This window comes from Enoplosus armatus, chromosome 23 (assembly GCF_043641665.1).
Source record: "Enoplosus armatus isolate fEnoArm2 chromosome 23, fEnoArm2.hap1, whole genome shotgun sequence".
Taxonomy (NCBI): Eukaryota; Metazoa; Chordata; class Actinopteri; order Centrarchiformes; family Enoplosidae; genus Enoplosus; species Enoplosus armatus.
The window spans coordinates 8,842,011-8,865,746 of NC_092202.1; the positions used below are offsets into that span (position 1 = coordinate 8,842,011).

The 23,736-nt window shown below is 41.0% G+C and overlaps 1 protein-coding gene across 1 annotated transcript in view; it reads right to left on the reverse strand.

Annotated features, from left to right (window-relative positions):
- The window catches only part of LOC139306005 (adhesion G protein-coupled receptor L3-like), a 122,903-nt gene that overhangs the window by 71,342 nt on the left and 27,825 nt on the right, over positions 1–23,736 (reverse strand). Inside the window, exons 2-4 of the mRNA XM_070929964.1 lie at positions 20,691–20,800; positions 8,437–8,451; positions 5,016–5,816 (exon numbers count right to left, since the gene is read on the reverse strand). Coding sequence (XP_070786065.1) covers positions 5,016–5,816; positions 8,437–8,451; positions 20,691–20,800 — 926 coding nt within the window. The remainder of the gene's footprint in view (positions 1–5,015; positions 5,817–8,436; positions 8,452–20,690; positions 20,801–23,736) is intronic.

Sequence of the window (23,736 nt, forward strand, 5' to 3'; positions counted from 1 at the left end):
GTGTCAGGCACTTCTAAATAGAGCCAAGACGGGCCTGAGCGTCCAAAACATCAGCTGTTTCAGCATGAAGGTCGGAGCGCAACGTCTGTGGGCTCCCTCCAGGCTAGCAGGGCTGGCACCGTGCCCCGGCCAGATGGCAACATGTGGCAAAATTACAGGACTGCCAGACAGTAAATGTATCTATGACATCAACTGTGCCACATCCTATGCACCAATCATGAGCCAACAAAAGAATCACAGTGGCGCATTCAGGCATCAGAGAATGTCTCACTGAAATGTGACATGAAGAGAACATTTCACAGATATTAAAGTATCATCAGACTAATAGACACTGATTGCTGTATTCTGTAAACAGTCCTCAACACACTTGTATCTGAATGTGTTCATTTGAATTATAGAGATCACTGAAAATCTGAAAGTGCATTACTGCACATAAACAGTACAGAACAGAACACATCATTATAAAGTCCATAAACAGTCTATAGAGCACAATAATGTGGGATTAAACCTAAAAAACAGCACAAACATACTGCAGCAAAAGCAGCATGGATTTGTATTTTATAACAGCATATTAGTGCTGCAGCAGCAGGTGTGTCAGAATAAGGCAAATTTTCTCAAGTGGCTGCCCTCGTCTTTGCAATCCTGTGGAGTCAATGCAGCTAGTGCCTCATGCTCATTGTGGCTGACAGCTCGGAGGTTATTCTGGTAAAGGTGATTTTTTTTCAGGCACATTTAAGGAAACAATACTGTAAGTAGCTGGTATAATTCACTGCAACCACAAGAATCTTATTTGGTTTAAATTTAGTTGCTAATACAATGATTTTGGAGTAAATTGGCAATCTGCACTGAGGGATACAACAATCTCAATCTGACAGAACAACACAAAGGTCAGTCAGAGCATCTACAGTAGCATCATAACACAGAACATAAATTATATTGTTTGAGTCTGAAGGTTGTTTTTGAGTGGTTAAAGACAATAGTGAACACTAAGAAACCCACTGTGTCATGTGTGAATCTCCCAGGCAGATGTTCTCTGCCTTCTCAGCTACATTTACAACTTAGAAATAGCAGTCAGCAGACTTCAATAAGCATATTATCTATATTTTGTGATTATTCCTGGGTGATTTATGTTTGCCTTAACTAGCTTGTTGACCCGTGACACTGAACAGGATAAGCGGTTCAGAGAATGGATGGAGGGACGGTGTGTTGAGCAATGACATGCTTTCGGTGAGAAATTGTTCAGATGATGTGATGTACTGGTTTTGATGGGACAGTAGCATTTTTCAAAGGGAGATTGCCCGCTCAGTAGCAATTATACTACTTACTATCTTGAGACCGACTTCATGCAGCTTTTCCACTCAGAGCTGTTTGCAAGCTTCTGTGTCAATTGTGACAATTCCTTTGTGGAGGGGGACAGTTGAGCTGAACCAAAGCACTCTAAATGGTGGATCTGAAGAACAGAGTCCGTTGGTTGGGAGACCACTGTCGGAAGATCAACAACCTCTTGAGAAGCCATTGTGGCCTTTGTAAATGAGTTTACATTATTATCATTTACTGATTTCTAGAATGTGTTTCATTTTCTTGTATGCTCCTGGCTATTTAAGTGCTTTGTGGCTATGTTCTTTTATGTTTTTAAAAGAAGACCACTGAGAAATTCATTTCCCAGTTGTCCTTGCATATTCTGCATTGAATATGATCATGTAAGGAGGGAGTAAAGGTAAAAGAGCTTTTATATCTGCCTGCTAATAGCAGTCTGTGCAATACATCTTTTTATTACCAATTCAGTGAATTTAATCATCAATGGAGTTGTCATGGAAGCACTTTTTGTCATAGGTCATCTATCCTTGAACACTGAAATTGTTCTGACAAAAATATTCCTCTGTCTGTTGAAGAGACTTCAGCAACTGCACAGATTAGCACAGGATTATTGTGGGGAGTATTCCAAATGCAGAAAAAGGTTTGTATTCATGAATATCATAAAATGTTCTTCACATTTCTTTTTTTGGGGCGAGGTGAAGAAACAACTGCCATCTACTTTCTACCAAAAGACTGAAGGGATACTACTACTACTTTGCTGAAAAAGATCAAAAAGCAACAAAATCATTTCATACAAGACACAATTGGATAGCTGCAGATACTGCTTTTTGTGCAATTCCAGATATCATTATCTCGCCTCTGCCTACTGCCCTGTAACATGTGTTGTGCCCTGGCCCATGTGGTTCGGCATACGGCACGGGCCCCAGCTGTGGGCCTTGCCATTTCTCTCCTGCTCTGTTGCCCATATACCATGCTCCACTGGTATGGCAGGTCATGCCTGCTCATGGAGGTGGAGGCACAAGTGGAAATGAGCTTGTGTTAGAGCGATCCCAGAATGACACCTTTCTGGAAGTGTTAACAGACCCGATGATCACGACACTGGATCACATTTCTAAAGCTCCTGTTTGCAGCGAAAGGAAAGTACTTCATTGGCTTTAGACTCTACATACAAAATTTGGGGCTCATTGAATGACTATAAAAGTTCAAAATTCAGGTCACTGGTTGTGTTGAGTTGCTAAAACCATTTATGTTTCCTTTTTTAATTCAACAACTTCGCTTAAGGTCAAACTAGCAAAAGTATTTTGTTTCCAGCTTTCTGTCTTGGTGAAGGATATCTGCATCAAATGGTTTCAAAATCCTCATCTCACACACCTTTGTGACTCTTTCACAGCAGCCATTGTTGTTGTTTCTGTGACCGTTTTCCCTGAGCACATTAAGCTATTTGATCCATATGCATCCTCACTGGGGTAGCATGTAAACGGTTCAAACAATGCGATTTAGCAGCTAATACAGACTAATTTGTGTGCGGTTAAGTGGTCTACACTGATGCTGTTTTAAACCATTTTGTTGTAGCTTTCGTATTATCTCAAAAGTCTCAAACGCTTCATGAGACAATGTGTGTGGACAGCTCAAAACACTTCCTTTAACCAGAACAAGTCTGCCTCCTCTGTTTCTGTATTTGGTTTGGGAGTTGATCAAATTAAATGGTTTATTACTCCACAGTCCATTCAATCACTCTTTCATTTCTTATCAGTCTGTTTATCTGACGTTTATATTTGTTCTTTGACTCCATCCATCCACTTAATGCAACATTTTACTATCTATATTCATGCAGCAGCCTCTTTGGAGGGCAGCCTATTCTGCACAGCAGCAGCCAAACACACAACTCAACATCTCTCCGGGAAGTCTAATTTTCATTTGCATGTGAATGTGTGAGTGTGAGTACATGCAAGTGCGTGTGATCATTGAGTATCACTGTTAAAAAGTGATGGATAATCATTTAATACAGGAAGCACATAACAGCACCATTTCACTTTCCTTAACTACAACAAATTGCATTCTGTGTAGCTGTGTATCATCAAAACCAAACACTATAAGCATGGTCACTGAATGAATGAATATATTACGGGGTGTGTTGAAGCAGAGCTCAGTATATGAAAAGGATTTGAGGTAGAGTAGCAGCCAGCTAAGGAAAATAAATTAGATTGGCAAGCAGCAGGTAGAGAAAGCTCCAGAGGAGAAAGCAGAGGTAGGGACTTCACAGTCAAATAACTTGTGACATTTTTGACTAGAGCTGTTGATGAGATAGCGCAAAGAATTACATTGGTGTGTCAAAACAGGTTCTTTTTTTCCGTTTCATGCTTCCCAACAAGCACCAATTTATAAAAAGAACAATGGAGTGGAGAAATTAGACTTTTCAAAAGAGTTTTGGGAAGTTTAATGTGAGCAGTCACTTGTTCCTTTGCAAAGGCAACAGCTAGAGTGAGTAAAAGATTTACCTTGTGCCTGAAACACAATATGAGAAATACTTAGTGTAAAACACCCAATGTGTCGCAGACATAAAGTTAATTTAGTTGTGTTTTGTGCCTGAAAAATATTTGATCATATTGTTAAATGAGAACTGATAAAGCTCATCATATGAATGCTAACTATGGCTGTTGCTGTGGTTTTATGCTCATCATTATAATTTTCTATCCACAGTTTCTATCTGGGTGTTTAACTGTTTCACTTCCTTTTTGGTGATTAATTAAAAATACAGAAGTAACACATAGAGCAGCATTCCATATAGTAGGCAATTGTCACTAACCCACATTGTCTTGAGGTGCTACATCTTATAGCCTATATAATTCTTTTTTTATGTCTTTCTACTTAACCAAAATCTGGAAAAACAGAGTGCAAGTGTAACGTGTAGAAGCTTGCCATGCAAAGCTGTTCTTTACGTCACACAATAAAGTGTGGGGCAGAATAAACAACATGTTGATAATTTTGCTATTCTTAGAGCCTTTCAAGTAATGAGGCTAAAAATGTAGTTTGTTCTAAAGGGTGTGATTAGACTAAATGGGTCATTATAGGCAAAAGGATTTATTCTTTTGGGAGCATGAATGTGTCAGGAAAATTATATGGCAATCTACCCATTAGATAATGAAGATAACTCATGTGCAAAGGGACTTTGGCCTGTTGGTGGTGCCAGTGAAAAGCTTATGGAGGGGTCTGGGTTCATCCCCTGGGGAGTAGGAGTTTGCATAGTGAACTCGTAATTTGCCAGTTATAATGTGATAGTATTTGTTTTGTCCCAAGTGGAAAGACGGTTGATGTTGAGCAAAGGTCAGTGGATCACCAAAATCATGAAGAATCGTTCTCTTGGAATCAGCAAAACTCCATTTAAAATGTCAGGACAGTATTTTTTCCCTGTTCCTCTGAATGGCTGGATGGACCAATGCCATTATCCTATTGCAGAAATGATAGTGATTTGAATGTGAGCTCTGTGCCAAAATTCATGAGTAAAAACCAAATGTCTGTGATTTTACATTGTCATCTCTCCAATTTATATTACAAAAATCACAGCAACATGCACATTCTCTGGATCATCTCTCACACCTCACAGCCATTTTCCATATAGCGTAAAACAACTTTTTATCACATTGCACCCACTCTGGAACACTGATTTTATGAGAAAGGAAAAAAGTAATTGGTCTTACCGAGTCTGTTGTCCAACGCTCCAAAGTCCAGGGAGTACTTCACAACATGGTAATTGTTCCAAACGTACAGCAGGTTGTCCCTAGGATTGTAATCCACTGCAGCGATGTACTGATAGGAGTTGGGGAAAGGGATGTCCAGAAACCCATCTTTACTTAGCTCTGTGTTGTAGATGTAGTCAATCTTGTTTCCTGTTGCCTCATTGTCATCGTCCTCATACACTGACTTTACTACGTAGAGGATTCCACAGATCATGAAGGCGTTGGATGCTGAACGCTTGTCATAAGCTGTGTCCCAGGTCCCCTCAACACGTAACGTGTAGGGATTGAGCTGGCTGATGACAATCCGCCCGTTGTTCTGCTCTGTAGCGTAAATCACCCAAAGGCCATTTTCGTCAACAGCCAAGTCAATGTCTGATTTCCCTCCCCAGCGGTATGGAGATGTGTCATGGTAGTTGGCGTTAGCAATGATGGCCTCCCCGCTCTTGATACGAGTCCGCAGGTCAAACTTGACAATGTTTCGTGTGCGCTCCTTGTTGAAGAAGAGCGCCCCATCATAGACCACAAAGCCTGTTCCGTCAACACGATGTGGGAGTTTGTAGGTTGTTGTTGGCCTTCCGGCGATGAAGTCTTCTTTGGATGTATATTCGGTCAATGTGTCAGTGCGGTAGGGTGTCCAGGGCATGTAGTAAATCTTATCAGAGGCTTGGAGAGGGTCTTTGCACCAGGCTCCCGACTGGTGGTCCGATTCAAAGAGGTGCTCGCTCTGGTACACCCTGCGCAGAAGCCCTGGGCACAGGAATACTGAGGAGCCAAAATAGGGGAAAGACAAGTACAGAGTTACATTGGCAGGTATTATATGTCAATAAACAAAACGGCTATTGGATGCAACTACATTGAAGTTCAAATCTGCAGCTCAATCTCTACTGTGAAGGACCAAGATCTCGTTTCACACCCTCTTCATCAGTGTTGATGATTACTTATTGTCTGACAAAGAATGTAATTAGTAAAGCGATGGATTTCTCCAATGAGTTTTAGATTTACAGTACATGTAAATTTAAATTAAACAGGAAATGGCCAATGTACAAACACAACCACCGTTTTCATTGTTTCTAACTGTGTCTCAAATTCAATAAGCACTCTTTTAGTTTCAATTACGTATTACAGTTAGTCTGAGCCTGAAGGCAATTAGTTTACAATGTCACTGAATGAACACTTACAGTTTGCTGTAGGGAGGGGTGAATAGATTAAGTGAGATTTATCTCTTCTCACTTAATGTAGAGCAGAAACAAGTTAAAACTTACCACAGACTAACTCACCCAAATGCACTTACACACATGTTACCATTTTGTTTGCCTTTACAGAAAGGCTTCTCTGTACATATCTGCTAAATTAAATATAATTACACCAGAAAGAAAAAGGTTTCATTCTTTTCTCACATTAAAACACCCTGTTGGCAGTTCTTTACAAACAGTATTAAACACACAAACCCAAAGTTAAAAGATTTTGACAAATAGCTACGCTGTAATTATTGGCTGAGGCAGCCCTTTAGGAGAAAGAAAACAAAAGAAAAAAAATACAGTAATTACATCACCTATATAATGATTGCCTGTCCATTCTTTCATCCACATGACATTTTTAGTCTGCGGCATGATTTACAACACCACACACAGTAAACTAATTATATGTGAACTGGTTTGTACTCAAATCTGATAAAGCTAGGCCAAGGCAATACAGCTGGAGCAGGTCAATAGTGGGCAGCGTTTACTAAAGCTAATTTCAATTCATTATGGATCTTGGACTGAAGCAATTATAATTCTCTGTCTTTCTAAAAAGATGACATCTGAATTCAGGATTACAATGACTATAAATTCATTGTACATTAAACATTTAAATAAAAAACATAACAATAATTCATCAATTAACACATTTTAGAAAGAAGAAGAAGTATAGTCTGATAAAAAGGAACAATGAAGAATTTAGACAGTGCAGTTTTCCCTTTTCCCACAGGTTTGGGCCCACAGTACATCACATATTAAAACAAAGTGTGTGTGACGGCTCCTTTCACTATAATGGGCCAGGAGCCTGACATAGCGCTGACAGGTTCTCGCTGTAGATCCGTCGAGAGGTAAAAGCTCTGTGCTCCGAGGAGAAGGATGAGAAAGAGACAGCGAAAACAGGGGCTTTTTTCCCTTGTAATCTCTTAAGATTAAACATGTTGTCTACCTGCAGGTGAAAAATGTGGCGAGATGCGTCCCGTTGACATAGCGCCTTGGCACACATCTCAGCGGTTGCTCGCCTAAACGCTAAGAGGGCTGTTCCTACAGCTGAAAAAGATGAGTTGTGCTGGGGTACAAGGTCAGAGTACGTAAGCTTTGTACTGACAGCACACTGGGCTCTGAGGAGGTTGTAGAGTATGCTTATTAGAGATGTAAGCGCAAAGATGGAGGAGTGAATGGAAGATATTAGAGAAGTGATACAAAAGCAATCATGGCTTTCATGGGGAATTTCACAAAAACTGTTACCGCAGCAGCAGTCATCTCTATAAAGCCATCTCTATAAAGTGTTTTTAACCCCCGTTTCACCTTCATCGCTCATTCTCTTTGCTACAGATTTCAGTGATATGTCATTAATTAATGACTACTATGAAACTTAACATTTATTGCACAGCTATTAAAGCAGAACTCTTGACTCGTGTTTAATGATTCCATTTCCATCTTTGACTTAAATCCAGCTTCATAGTTAACGTCTGACAAAAGGACATATTTCCAGCTCATGTAAAAAGGTAACACTACAAACACAATGCTCCTGGGGCACAAGTGAAGATTTTACATATGCCCTGCAGCATCATGCATTGCTGATAAGGTAAGAATATGACTGCCATGGTCTCCAGTATTGACAAGTGAGCCCCTGAAGGTTATAGCCATCATCATGTTAGAGCTATAATCAAAAATGCTGACAGCTTATTGGACAAGCTATTGATCACCCCGTATAGCCCTCTCCTTTAATATTATGCAGCTGATGAAGCAGAGCTGGAATAATCTTCAGTCATAACAGGGAATAAAAACATCCCAGAGTTATGGGATTTCACTGGAATGCAGGTCAATGTCAAAAGAGTTGTCAATCTGTGATACTGTTGATGGAGTCCAGAGCAATATTCACTGCTTTGGATGCTGTAGCATGTACAGGACTAAATGAAAGAAAGAATTTTGCTCATTAGACATGTCTAACTCCGTTTCCCTGAGCAATTTCATTTTCCCCATGAATGACATGTTCAACCTCACCAATGAACCATACAATGAGCACGGACCGACAAAATGTCAGAAACCTGCTTTAGCAACCCGTCACCAAAAAAAAAAAAAAAGCAAGCATTTACCCAAATGAAAATGCAGATGAAAAAGAAAAGTTGTTGGCATTTAGTTACCTTTTTGTTCCACTTCTATTTTTAGGCATGAAGGGGAGAGAAATAAAGAAAAAATAAAGAACATGTTATTGAAGTGATAACTGGGAAAAGTCTTTATTTTATAACAGTCACACGACAACACAAGAAGAGCATTTGGGTTAGTGGAATAGACACACAAAATTTGAACATTAAATCATGAGCTTTTAGGAAGGAGGAAAAAGGTACTGTGTCACACATGAGCCTGTAGAAAAAAGACAGATTAATCATCTTAAATTGTACAAAATATTTTGCAGTGATGGCTGTGTGATGGAAATGTGTAAAACAGATAGTACAGTACATGGCTTTTTCTACAGCCATAAAATCATTCAACCATATGGTTGCAGGTCTTTGGATACATTTCACACTGCACACTGCTGCAGTCTCAAACTGCTAGCATAAAGCCACCTACCGAAATTATAGGAAAGTCAGTGCTGAAAATAATTTGAAATGTCCGTGATATTATAACTTAGTATAGCCTGAGATCAATATTTAAACCTGTATTAATTGATTTTTTTGTCCAATTGTGAGCAGCAGAACCAGCTGGTTAGCTAACATGTTGTTTACTGTTGCATGATTATGCATCCAGCAAACACTGAACAAAACTGGCAATAATTTGAAGTCGTGACTACCTGACAAATTCAAGTCCAATGTTCAATGTCTTTTTAGTTCTGCTTTGGTCTTCACCAACTCCTATGCGGATATGTCTGGCTCTTTAGCTGCTAAATGCTACGCTATGTTCACCAGCTAGCCGCCCACTTTGTCTGTCACCTGTTTTGTGTTGGGCAGGCAGCATTCAGTGGGTTTAGCAGGACTTTTTCACTGAAAACAGCTACCTTCTGCTGCTGGAAAAGAGATTGACTAAAGTGGTGAGATTGCTGCAGGCTATAAAACCAAAACAATGAGCAAATAGACGCAACAATGCACATTACACATCGTCATTTGATCCACTGTTAATGTAAAAATATTGATTCGTGCTGCTTTAAAAATACAGTATGCATGTGTACACAGTGATCATTATGCCTATTTTATTAAATGTGAATAGCTACAGGCATAAGTGAAATGTAAAAGCTGCTTTGATTCTACAACTCAACAGGTATACTGACAGCCTGTTGAAAAGCTACTGTGGCTATTACATCTGAACTCTCTCCACACTATGTATTGCTTCTTCTTGTGGACAAGCCTTTTATGTCAGTCATGGCATTTTGCTGGTCCTGTCCCTTCCCCTCCAGTAATCCCGGTTCTAATAAGAGAGGATTAACCTCTGTTACCAGGGCTTACAAGAGTCCTCTCCTTCAAATGGAGAGTGCAACAGAGTGAGGTATGGAGGTCAGTGGGTAGGGGCGGGCGGGGTAAAGTTTGAAAGATGGGAAAGTTATTAGAGGAGAACAATCTAAATGCAAGGCGGTGAGCCAATGAAAAAACAGGGAGTGAGGCAGAGCTGCGTCAGGCCAGGGAAAGAGCAAAAAGAGGGAAAAATAATGGGGAGGAGAGAGGCTTTCAACAAGTCGTCTGTGTTTGTCAGATCATAAAATTGTACACTGGTACAGCACAGCACCTCATCAACAGCAAACACTCCAGCTGTCATTGAAACACGATAAGTCTATACCGGGCCTGGGCAACAATAGCTCTGGGCTACATCTGAATCACCATTACTGGCAACTCAAATTTGCCAATAACTCGGAACTGCATGTGGACCCCATTGATCAAATCAAAGTAAACAGCCAAACGTCCCCGATCGAAGCCTCTTCACCTCCCGTGAGCAACGGCCACACAACAGGGGCCGCGGGGAAGCCGGCATTTCTGATTGAGCGATCGCTAACAGTGGCGAGGGGAGAGGAGGGTAATGATCTATAGAAAAAGGCATTAGCGGTGGGGATGTGAGAAGTGGTATGCGACGCAATCGCCGGGGGAGATGGAGTGAGAAGGGAGTAAAGGATTCGGATGAAATCTCTGACAAGGAAATATGCCACTCCCAGGGCTACTGTACAGTATGTGGCCCTTTCGCTTAACCAGAGGATGCCACTGGATGCAGCAAGGTCACCCCTCAGATCACTCAAACCAATTTGTTCATGTCGTGACAACTCACGTTTCCCTACAAAAACAGTAGAGGCTGAGACATACCTGTGATGCGAGCCTTGGAGATTCACATTTGCAGCGTCACAGATACAAGCGGAGTAGAGGGAGACGGAGAATTGATTCATTTGAAAAGCTTCTTTCCTCCACCCCACCACCCCCATTGTGACCTTAATACGATTTTGGTCACGGCTGTCATTGAGTCACTAAAAAGCACTTAGCTCTCTCATCCCATCCGTTTCTCTCCCCATCTCCTTGTCTTTCTCTCTCCCCTCTCTGATGTCTGAGGAGACTGGAACTACCAAAATATGCATACAAGTACAAATCAAAAAATAAGGGGCCTTGCGGAGCTGCTCTTACTTCTATGAAAGGGTTACATCCTCTTCCATCACACAAAATAGGCATTTGAGTACCTCATTCAGAAGCTCTGCATGATAAAAATGATCTTATGTCTGTACTTGAGCTCCAAAACACTTGATAAAGCCTTGTCCTGATATCTAAGGACACAACCTTTAATGGGTTACACACAGAACACAGTCTAGCATCTTCCCAAGTGTTCCTTCATCTGTTTTCATAGTGGCTGAGGGCAAAACCAACAGCTTTTTACCTACGCTCTACTCATTTAGAGATCATTTGAAGGTATACAGAAATACAATTAATGGAGACACTCCACTGAACTGTACGATGATGATGGTGTTAATGATAATCACACCACTCTCCAACACACTGTGCTTCAGTTATCATCAACTTTAAAAAACTATAATAATGAAAGGTAAAGGTAATGAGCTAATTATTTGAATAAGAGATGATGAGTATTGAGTGGTCATCAAATTATTTAAAAGCAGATATGGGAATGGGCAAATATGGGGGGAACAAATTCATGATGGGTCTGGGGGCTGCACCTAGGTCGAGGTTTAATGGTGGAAAGGCCCAGCAGGCGCTTGATATTTCAGCAACTTAAGGGGCATGTGCGGCTTCGACTGCCGCTTAAACTTGATGACCAATTGGATGGACAAAGAGACACAAGAAAACAGCTCATCGTTCTGCTTTTGCAATGGGAAGGACAGTTGGATGTCTCATCGAGAATCGCTGGCACTTTTTCTGAGAGGAAAAAAAAGGACCAGCTGTAATCGCCCTTCCTTGGATGCCAAAGCAAACCAGAAGGAGGAAATGCCATCATTGGCAAGGAGGAAAAAAAGAACCCCCGAAAATTTAACAGATCTTCTGGGCTTGCCAATTGACTAAAGTTCTGTTATTGTACATGAGTTAGCTAGGATAGATTTGACAAGGAGAAATGTTCTTTTTCAGCAACACACAGCTTCAAACAGTTGCACTTAGGAACACATGGAATGAAGGAGCCCAGTGGGTTTAAGTGCCTTGCTCTAAGACACCTCAATGCTACTCACCCACTTCCCAATATAGAAATGAAAGTATGGATAGAAATGTATTTCTTTTAATTTTCTATCTTTTGGGTCAGTTTGCTTTTATGACAATTATGGAAACAGCCAATCAGATAGAAGTTGAAGTGAAGTTGAAGCCAGTTTGGGGCAAATTCTGGCAGCTGGTTTGGGCAAAACAATAGCTCACTGAACCGTGTGCATGCAGCTTGTAACAGTCTGGCCACTATATGGTTCACCCTGCCAAACACATGAAGCTGTAAAAGACAACATGGCTGGTTCTGCAGCTTACTTAATTGGTCAAGCTGTGGTACCAAATTTAATAAGCTGAACAGGCAACCTACATTGCTTCCCTTTAAAATGCTAAAACCTTTTCATGGTTATAAAATAATAATTACAAGCAAAAACTAAGCAAATGCAATAACGATTTTGCTTGTGTTCATGTAATTCAGCTTTGATAGTGAAGATAATATAGGCCAACAATTCTGAAACACCCTGCTGTTCAGCCATACCATACCCTATAAAATTCAATTATATTGCCACTGCATAATGCAGTTCATACTGTATTTGTTCAGATAATGCATAATTTCAAATATAATTTTCACCTGAGAAGTCGCTCCGCATACTTATTGTAGTCTACCTCCTGCTTGAGACACATGCCGAGCAGCTAACAATGGGGACCTTTCGCGTCTGTGCGCCCCGACCCTGTCATCTGAGCGGCAGCTGTATGGATTTTCATTTGAATAATTAACGCTTCCCAATTTCACACTAATGGTTGAGAAGTATCAGAATGGTATCATTAGCTAATCACTAATCACTAATAGAGATTCATGGTGGAATGGCTGCAATATTTTTTTGCAATACCCCCCCCCTCTCTTTTTTTTCTCCATTCTCTCTCTCTTCCAAGGAGTTGCAGAGTGCAAACCCCTTAACTCCATCCCATCAGCTTTTTAATTAATGACACAAATTACGGGGCTTTGAATAGCATGTGCCTAAGGATGGGGGAGGACACGCAGGCTTCCATCTCTCTTTCTCTGTATGCTCTCTTCATCTCCCTCATCTTTTTTCCAATCATTTCCCTTGGTTGGTGCTCATGAGTCTCCCATACCATCATTACAGGTTCCATTTCTCAACACCCCTCTTTTTCCTTCAACCACTTGTCTGCTCTCTTTGTGCTCCTTTCTCGTACTTATTCAATCTCCTCCCTAGTGTCTCCTTTCTGTAGCCATTGGTTTCTCTCTCCCTCCTACTGGGAAGCTGCTATGCTATCTTATAACCTTGACAATGCAGGATGCGGTGTGTGTGTGTGTGTGTGTGCTTGTTCTTCTTGTCTGTGTGCATGTGTGTGTGTGTTTGTCTCTCTTTGAGGGACAGGTGCAAGGACTTGGCGCTCATCCAACCTGCTACCCACGTGGGACCGACTAACAGAGGGAGAAAAGACGAGTGCAGCCTAGGCAAAACAAAATTAAATACATTTTTGTGGAACATAGCGGCAACTGGAGCAGAAATAACCTAATTGCACCTCCTAAAATATGTCTTGATTTTCAAGGACCTTGAAATCATGGCGGAGAACAGAGGGATGGGGGAGAAGAGAAAAGAAAGAGGGTGTTTAGTCTGGTATGTGGCTGGACGTGGAGGAGCACCAGTGCACAAAGAAAGACAAAAAAGACAAGGAAATGGAAAAGGAGCTTTGATTAGTATGGTGATCATTAAAAGGAGAGACCCCCTGAAGAGACCAATCTCTAATTAGTGCTATATCCTCGACACTTGGCACCCCAACAGCTCTTTCAGACGTGTGCCTGAGTGTGCGTGTGTGCGTGGGGGTAGCTGTTGGAGGAAACACTGAGATAAAAGCTTTGCTTGTGTTATATAAATGGAAATGTTTATGAACATTACTAGAAGCTTGTTCAGCGTGTAAAAGCATTTATTCCAATATGTTGGAGTGTCTATCCATGGAAAAGCAAGGATGATCCTGTGTGTATGTTATTGAGCAAAAGGGCAGCCAGAAAAGAAAAAGAACCTGATAGATTACACCAGCTTATTCAGCTATTAGTGGGGAAAAACTGTTTCCACATGTCCAGATTCACCCCTTTCACACCACCATTTATCCACATTGGTAATCACAGCCTCTCTGTGCAATTATCTCGCCTCTCTACTGGGAAAATATTTTTTTTTTTTCTGTAGGAGGAGCATTGTTAAACCCTCCACCAACACTGCCTTTTCCCCTCCCACACTTTTATAATGAAAATGTAAACATCATGTAACAGTAGTATACAGCTAGTTATTTATCACTATATATTATTAAATGAGGGAGGGTTTTTTTTCTCCATGTGTGAATAGTAGTAACAAGTAGGGCTGGGGGATAATCAGATATTGTTTATCAACTTTTTATTTGAATAGTATAATGAGAATATACTCATATTGTGTTATCTTTTAACAAAATTCTGTTGTCAAAATGAATCATTTTCAACAAACCTTAACTAAAAACTACCAAAATCAGAATTTTGTCTGGTGTAATGCATGACAGGGTCCAACAGAAATTTAATTACATGATTTGTTTCTGCTCCAGCATACATATCTGTAAAACACAAGTGCTGTGTTCTCCTTTGAGAAAAAAATCAGTACCCAAAAGGGAGAAATTTATATTACATAGTTTTGGTTCCATAATTGTGTCTTTCAATCATAGGTAGACAGACACTGACTTGCAGCCAGACAGCAGCCTGCTACACAAGACAGCAGACTTTGACCAGCAACAACCCACATTAGCTTTCAAGCTAATGCCTCACTCTTATCTACAAATGAAGACATGTCTTGTCCTGCACCTTAGCTTATTGACTGATCTACCAAACAAACATCCACTGCGGAAAACTGCACTGCTAACCTCAGTTTGCAGGCTAGATAGCCAAATAGCTAGCATGCATCAAGCACCGACACTGACACGCCCACTCAGAGGCTTGAAGGAAAAGGAGCAAGACCTTTTCTTTCTTCTTTCAATAATAAAATACTACTGAAAATACATTATTTTTGACTGCAAAAAAGATGGTGACTGTTTGGGATTTCAGTTGGACTGTAACATGTAAAGGGAAAATCCCTGTAAAACCAGGACGCTTCTGCAAAGCACAGTTTAAAACCAATGTGTTGTGACAAAATCAATCTCTGCAAATTCAGGCCAAGACACCAGTGTGAATCTGCTGTATGAGATATGTGACAGAAAGTCATAGTCATCAGAGCTTGCTGTGTGGGTTAGGGAGTGGTCAGCTGTCACTGAGTGATGTGATGGCATTACAGGCCCCCTTCACACATGGGAAGAAGTGGAGCTGGTCGCTCAGGTGGGGAGAAGAGAAAAAAAAAAGCTGTCTGAACAAGAAGGCTAATGCTCACTGGCATTTCAGCGGGAGAGCAAGGAGGGTGTGGTTGTGTGATGTATCTGCTGTCACAGTGTTGACTCCCACACTAGACCTGATGAACGTGGATTGGGGAGCTCAAGGGCAAAAAGCCACTGAACTTCCATACAATCTGCTTAGTAGATTTATTGATAACATCAAATAGGGTGATCTACTTCTCAAGAAGCTTAAAAGTTGCTGCAAGATTATCCAAGGCAAAACTGCCTGCATGCTTAGAGGGTAGACTGCTAATGATGTTTGAATATTGAGTGTGAGCAACTATCAAAGCAGATCTACATCTGAACATCAGCTGAGACATGATTTGTATTAATAATCTAAAATCCTGAGATGTGTAGAGACATAAAAACAATGAGCAACCCTGACGAGACACATAACCAATCGCAGTGTCCACATTACAGCCATGAAGTCCCATCCTGGTCATACAGGTGGTGTTTACCTTAGGCGTGACCACAGCATAATGGGCCCTGTAATCACACCACATTCTGCCCAAGATGCATTGTGATAGTGATAGCCATGAGTAGAGCATCGATTTCATGGTTTCACCTGCCAACACAGAAGGACAGAGATTGGTAGCAGGTGCAGAGTAAATCTTGCCAAAACAATCTACTCATTGGTTGAGGGACCCCTGAACTTGCCAGTTAGGTAAGTTGGAAATAAAAGAACTCGACAAATTACATGGCAAGTTTCTATGATGTATGAGCTCAGGATTACCACCACCACCACCGCTCCGTTCAAATCGGAGAATTGATTGCATGATTATATGTCCTGGCTTAGCTTCCAAAGTGTGAGAAATATCTGACAGGGCTGAGCTGGATCCCACTGTGCGAGACAGGATTTTACATTGTCCTTATTAGCTGCAAACAGTGGGGGGAACTAGTGGCTTATGTATAGCAACAGACTGCCAGCAGGTTTTCTTCCTTTGTTCTCTCTTCTTGTCTGTGCCTTTCTGTCTCTCACTTTACCTCCACCTCATCTGCCATACACACTGAAGTGTCAATTTTGAAAAGTGAACTGAACAAAAGCGTTTCCCTGAAAGGACGTGTAATTGTCCCCTACCTCATATTTTGGGGACGAGGGGTTTGACTGCTCGCCTGGACCAGATCAGTCAATTTGCCATGGAAACGACACAGAAAGGTACATGTAATTACTGGAGGGAGATGGTTGATGCACGGGACAAGGACAAGAAAGGTAACAGCAAGCAATCAACAAAAGCCAGACTCTTTCAAAGGTAAAGCATGCCGACGCAGGTCTGAATGCACTTTCTTGTGCGACAAGTCTGAAGAATTTGAGGGGCCACCGAGGGGATGTTAGTGCTTCATTACTGCTAAGGAAGAACATCGGGTGGGTAGGAGGAAGACACAATTGTGTTGACCTCTTATGAGCTCGACCTTTGGGAGGAGCTGGTAAAGTGAAAGTTACACTGAGAGAAAGACGGGGCAAGTGAGGGAGAAAGGTTTTAATAAGGCTCTAAGAGAATAGACGTGCATCTCTCTTGCTGAACCGTTGGAAAGTCAAGGTGAGAGGGCGGGGCAGAGGCAGACATCAGCCATTGGAGCACAGTCATGTTTATGAGTCATCATAAAGGGTCAGCACATAATTTCTTCAAATGATAAATGATGCACAATCTGTAAAGTGCATGGGGGGACATGCACAACCTGTACTCGTACAAAGAAGAAAGAGTCCTCTGGCAGATGAAAAGTGAGCGTACCCTGATGTTCACATGACTCCATTATGATTTACAGTTGTATATACAAGCAAATTCTATTCAGTTTCATGTAACAAGTACGTCGTTTTTTTAATCCAGTATGTATAAATTTCTTTCATATTGTTTCACCTTTCTATCAGTGCTATTATACCTCCCTCATTGTTTCCTCACACGAGAAACACACAGCTCATATCATAATTATTCAGGCGCCAGCTGAAATGAAAATATGATGGATTGCCTTGTGCTGTGACACTGCCACACAGCAGAGGCAAACACTGGCACTCTTAGTAGTAATTGTGGTAACATTTTTTTTCCCCATTACAAATGATGAAGCGGATCAAATCGCAAATTAATAAAATCAATATTGTATCTGCGGCATGTGTTCATCGATTTAGCACACTCCTCTGCCATTATTAACGGCAGATCTGATTGTACAATCTTGCTGGCTTATAAAGATATGGAGAAGAGAGCGGTAATTTATCCTAAAAGAAAAGGAGCTCCCCAAGCAGAATACAGATAAAAGCTGTCAGTGGAGGTGGTAGAGAGGAGGGGCAGTTGAGATTGCGAAGTGAGGGAACAGAGGGAGCAAATAAAGGGATATGGGGGGGGGGAGCAGTGAGAGCACTTAAAAGGACAAAATGTAAGCGAAAGTGAGAGAGACTTGGAAGAAAAAGAGAATTAGGGCTGAAATGGAGAGCTTGTCAGTGGAATACAGAGTCAAGACTCCACCACTGAAGGAGAGTTGGAGTCATGGGTGGCTGCTTCTCTTATTAGACACTCAAATCCTTCTGTCTGTCTCAGGAACTTGGTAAGGGGACTTGCCTTAAAAGTCCACCCGCAATTGAGCTGCCATGTCTCAAACCATACCCCTTTGCTAATGTAAATACCCAATTATTTGTCACAAATTAACGTGCACACCAGGTGAAACTAGTTTGCCTTTTTTGGAGACTTCAACATGAGACGTTGTAATCTAGAGGTTCATTGTCAATTGTGCAAGAAGAGTGGTAAAACTTTAAGAAAGACACAAAAACACAAAGAACTGTCTCTAAATGTGGCTCATTCCAGCCAAAAAGATTGGATCACTTTATTTGGGAGGTAAGAAGGGAGTCCACTGAGCTGTCACAGATGAATTGCATTCACACCCTGCAATAAAATGCATCTCAAAGTCCGTCTCCAGTGACCGTTTGTGATTACATTTTGCTTTCCTACTCAATATACAAATAAACGCCTACATGACTTCTGCAATGTTTATGCATTGCCAGCAGAATTTTTTATCCTAAGATGGTTCTGGGCACAATCCATAGTTACACCAGACAAGGTGCCCCCGTTTCCCTCCCTGGTGCACCCTAATAAGCGGCCCCCATGTTACACTAACAAAGCTGCCAGAATCACTTTTACAACAATTCGGGCAGACTGTTCCATGTTTCGATAACGGAATAGGACTGCATGGAATTTGGACAGGACAGCTTTTACATTGTGTCACAGGGATCGGGACAGGGTGGCAAAACCAAGCCTCTGCATTGGATGGGAGCCTTTTTACATGGTGTCATAATGTGTGACTTTGTCCTTAATATAAATTCAGTAAAGCGGCATCGGTAGCCTTAAGTGAAAGTAGTGGAATCAGGGTGGGATCAGACTGGAAAAGACATAAGCTAAACTCAGAAAAGTGACATCAGTAACCTAAAGTGATGGGATTAAGATGGAATGGGACTGGCACTGATATATGCCATGTAACAGGTCCCATGTATGTGATCAGGAAAAAGTAAAGCAGGATTGGTCGGAACAAAACAAAATAAGTTACTTCTGTGTCACCATCTAGTGGGCAATGCCCACCGTCTGATTATGACCAAAGAGAGCAAGGCTTCCCTTAGGGAGCATACAGAGACCAAAACATGCACATTATCCCTCACTATTACCCTCAGCGGTAGAAATACTTGCAGTACTTGCACACTGCCAGGTCCCAACACTGGGACAATGTCCATCTTGGCTTCCACAGATAAATAACGGTAACAACAATGGCATGCTGGATTAAAAATCTGAGTAGTTAGAAACACAAGTCCACCTTGGCTTCTGCAAGTACAAGCATTTCATGGAGAAAACGATAAAGCAATGGCATACCAGATTACCAATCAGAGTAGATGGAAATGTAAGTCGCTAAGAGCTTAATGGAACAATTTTGACCAAAAGTCCATATTTGGCACTCAAAGCAAAGCACACTGAGTGTTTAAAAACTAAGAGGAACTAAGAATTGCACTAAAAGGTAGAGGGCTGATTAAAGCTGTGTTACTGTCCATTGCAGTAGCTTTATTTGTGTCAGTGTTCTACATGGACATCAAGGAAAGACGCTGACATTGGGTGGCTGAGATAGTAAAATGTGCATATTGCAAAGAGTCAGGTATAAACGAACCATTTGCCAGCTCTGGATCACAGGTAGAAACGTTTTTTCCTTCACAACATGAAAGCTCCTGTCAGGCAGACTACTGAGGGAGCCATGTAAGGACATCAAATGTTAAAGAGATGGTTTTGATTTGAATTTAAATTATCAGAGTTCACTTGAATCCAGCAGCTGCAGACTACACAGATAAACCAAATATTTCCAGTTTTATATCATTTCTGAGCAAGCCGCGCAATATGTCAGGATTTTGGCAGGCATATTTACTGTGACTTTGGTGTTCCACTTCAAAGGTCATTATAACACAATACCTAAGGTTATATGGCAATGTCCATGCCACTTCCTCTGGCCTCACCTGGACTTCCTCTCTGTATGTTCATCCTGTCACCCCATGTGGATCCTTCCATTCCCTGCCCAAATGTTTCCACAAGTTATGTCCAGCCTGACCCTATTTTTCACCCACTGCACTAATTAAATCCTTTTTATTTACTCCCTTCAGAGATGCCTCACCAGTCTGAACATTAACTGGCGTCCACTGAGCTGAACTGACCCGAAAAACAACAGGTATGTTTCATTGTGATGAAAGTCAAACAACCTTTCTTGCTGTTAAGCTAACAGAGACATGACATGATCAGACGTGATTCCTCAAAGATATTAACGTGCTGTGAACAGGGGGAGCTGATGGGAAGGCAATGACAAGCACCATCGAAAAATGAAAAGTGTAGCAGAAGTTAACACTACCTCTGACTGAATACATTAACAGATATGCAGTTTTATTCTTTTTTTGCATGTTGGTGACATAATTCCCACACAGAGGCAATATTCTGGATGACAAATCTACTTTGGTCTCAAATCATTTGCCTGTTGAATCACTAATACTGTGTCTACATTATATACCTAGGATTCGCTTACTTTATCAATAAATATGAAAAAAAGAGTAAACTGGCACACTTTTGACAAAATTGATGCAGAATGAGAAAAATGAAGAAAGCAGGTAAACATTTTTTCACATGTAAACAACACTGTCAATATGTTGTTAAGTTGTCTGGATCACAGAAATCAACACTTGTCTTCACATCCACTGCTGCGTCTTAATCTGTTCTACTAAAATGGATGACACATTTGAGATATTTTTGAACATTTGGAACATTACCAGCATGCATGTTGATTGGGTTGTTGATGAGTCACTGCTCTTAAGAGGAAATGAGAATGGGTAAGAACATTAGGAGGTGCTTAAGAGCGTGAGAGAATGAAGGAATACGTACTGTAGGGTACACATTCATATTGGACTTCCAGATATTTGTAGGTTCCTGGGCAAGGGTCAGGGAATACATCTGGTCCAGCCACAACAGCACACTGGGTCCGGTTATTACATCTGAAAACAGAGAAAACAACATCAGACAATCTTGTCCTTCCCAACAATCACATTATACAGTAGCACATTAGTCAGATGTTTAGCGTGCAATTAATGGAGTTGAAAGTATTTCATTCTGTAGCAGAGATTATAACCATTATGAAGCTCCACTGTTAATGGAAATTATATATCCAATATCTTCCGTTAAATGTATAGGAACAGATTTTTTACACATCAGGTTCACTTAAGTTGTCATGGGAAGTACAACTCATCTTGTGAAAATAATTGTATAGTGTCTTCTCTGTCTCTCCAAAGTTTGACAAAAATAACCCTGTAGATGTCACTGGGCTTAAAGTCTACACATTTAACAGGAAGCCTGTGTTACAAACTGGGGTCTAATGACAGCAGCTATTAAGTTGCATGATGGGAAGTGTAGGATTCCGGGTTTTTGGAGCTTGAACCATACCACTGAACAAAAGCCAGGATATCTTGGCCTTATGCTGCTTTGATTTTGACCACTTTTCTCTTGTGATTCCCCCAACTTTATGGAGGTACAATATTAAATCGCTGGAGTGGCGATTTAACCCCCACCCCCCCTCGCATTTCCTGTCACTATTTGAGCTGTCACTTTCCAATTATGGCAAAAATCATGGCCATCTGTATTTTTCTACAAGACAAAATGTTGTATTTTGTTTAAGCCATTTTGAAAGGGTAACTAATGTTCACTAATTGATGGATACATATTACATATAGTATAGTATACATTATACATATAGTATAAGGAAACAGGAAACAGTCTCAGATAGCACCCTCATTAAGGCAAGAGCATTGAAAACATGAAGGGAATAAAGCATGGTGTATTGGAGCAGAATTGCGTGACATGTTTAATGTTTAAATTATGACGTTCACCCTTCTTTTAAGGTTCAGGAGGCAATGTCGAGGGTAAATTGATCTTTCTGTTGAGGAGTAGAGTTGGACGTCATGGACCTACAACCAGGCTTTAAACCATGTACAGGTTACATTGTTATTACTGCATGATGGATGGTAGTGGTGGTGGTGGTGGAGAAGAGGGGAGTGGGGGGTTAGACACAATCAACTGAGTGCGAAATCAGCTCCAATATGAAATGTAGGTCTTCATTAAAAAACACAATTATGGTGCCGGTGGTGTTCTCATGTGCCATTTTGTTTTTGGCAGTCATCAGTCAAAGCCCCACTTCATATGCACAGAGAGCCTCTCGCCACACATAATAGCAACACTTATCTCACAACATTAACTCTTAAACGGTTTGACAAGTATTGATCTGTCAGTGCTCTGCATCTGTTGGCAAAATTAAACACAGGATATGAAGGTCGGTCCGGTCTCGATTTGAGCACCCATTGTGTGTGTGATCTTCATGAGGCCTGTTGCTGCAAGCTACAGTATATGCAGGGTCGCCATCCATCAAATCTATACTCATTTACGGACTACCATTATCTGGTAATATATAAAAGGTATTTATTCCCCAGCATGGCCGTTCACAGTGTAAGTCTTGTGAAGGTCAAGGTGGGGTCTGACACAATGATTCATACGCCACAATTAAAGGATTCTCTACACCTTAATTAACATTGATTGGCTGCTGACTAATCAATCGAACCAGTGAGGGACAAGCAAAAAGGGGCCCATCTCATTTCAAGCCAACCCAGTAATGAGATATGGTCTGCCGAGTCTCTCCCATGCGAGCTTTATGGGTTCATGAACCCAGCCCCACCTCCCTACCCCCACCATCACCCTCTGCCGCTCACTCACTCACTCCAGTCAGCTGTCTCCGGCCAATCCCCGACTATAAGAAGTTAATTCCCAGGCAGTAAATGCCAGTCAAATAAATAAGGGGTCAAGCCTATGAAACTGAGAAACAATTATAAAGGCAGCCTTCTCATCTCTACACCCTTTCCTCAGTACTACCATTTCTGGTTTATTCTATTTAGAACTGGGTGGGGGAGGGTTGTAATCAGTGGGTGAGAACACAAGTTAAGATTAAGTGTCACATAGAATTAGAAGTGGGATGGACAGAAGAGATGTAGCTAGCTAGAGGTTGGAGGTTGCAGCTGAGACACAAATGTGCATTTGTGTCTCAGCTGCAACACTTACATGAATGGACATGTACTTGCGCACACATACATTTTGTTTTTTAGCAACATAGATGTAGCTGTTGGCTTGTTTCGTGGATGGACAGCATGAATATATGTTTTTTGTTTATTCAATGATGCTGCCCTAGGAGTTAAGATAGGACCAAATCTGGAATTTTAATCACAGTTTGTAATAATTTCCTCTTGAGGGATTAAACATCATAATGTGTATTTAACGTGGATTGCAAACTTAATCCCAGCCTTAATATCTATCTTGACCTATATTCAAAATCCTTTTTATCACTGCTGTGCATTTCTACCTCTGCACAAACAACCACAAATACCTCCTGATCAGTTTTCTGCATCTTACAGGGGAATAAAATAAGGTGGAGAAATAATTACAATTAAATGTACCAAGTGCAAATCAATGGCAGAGTAGGAGGGGGATCGATAACAAGGAGAAGCTGCCCACACCACGTGACACAACAACTTCACAATTACCAATTAAGGGGGTAATTAGGATTTCATCAGACACTTGGCTCTGATGGAGCCCTTTGAACTAGTAAGGGGAGAGAGAAATTGATCCAATTTGAGTGATGTATTCAAATATGTATAGGAATATGTGGTTTTATGCACAATAGGAGGAAGAAGACAGCAGGTGGTTAGAAGCTACTGCAGGCTGAACGCTCTAATTGGCGTCTTGCTGGAAGCTTGGCTTCCACTAGGTAAACAAAAGGATGACATTTCTTCTTTGAAACACATACAACAGTAATACATCAATTCTAGGTGTCCACTGGACACATAATGACAGCAAATGATAAAGGATTACATCTGGATATAACCCTCTATCA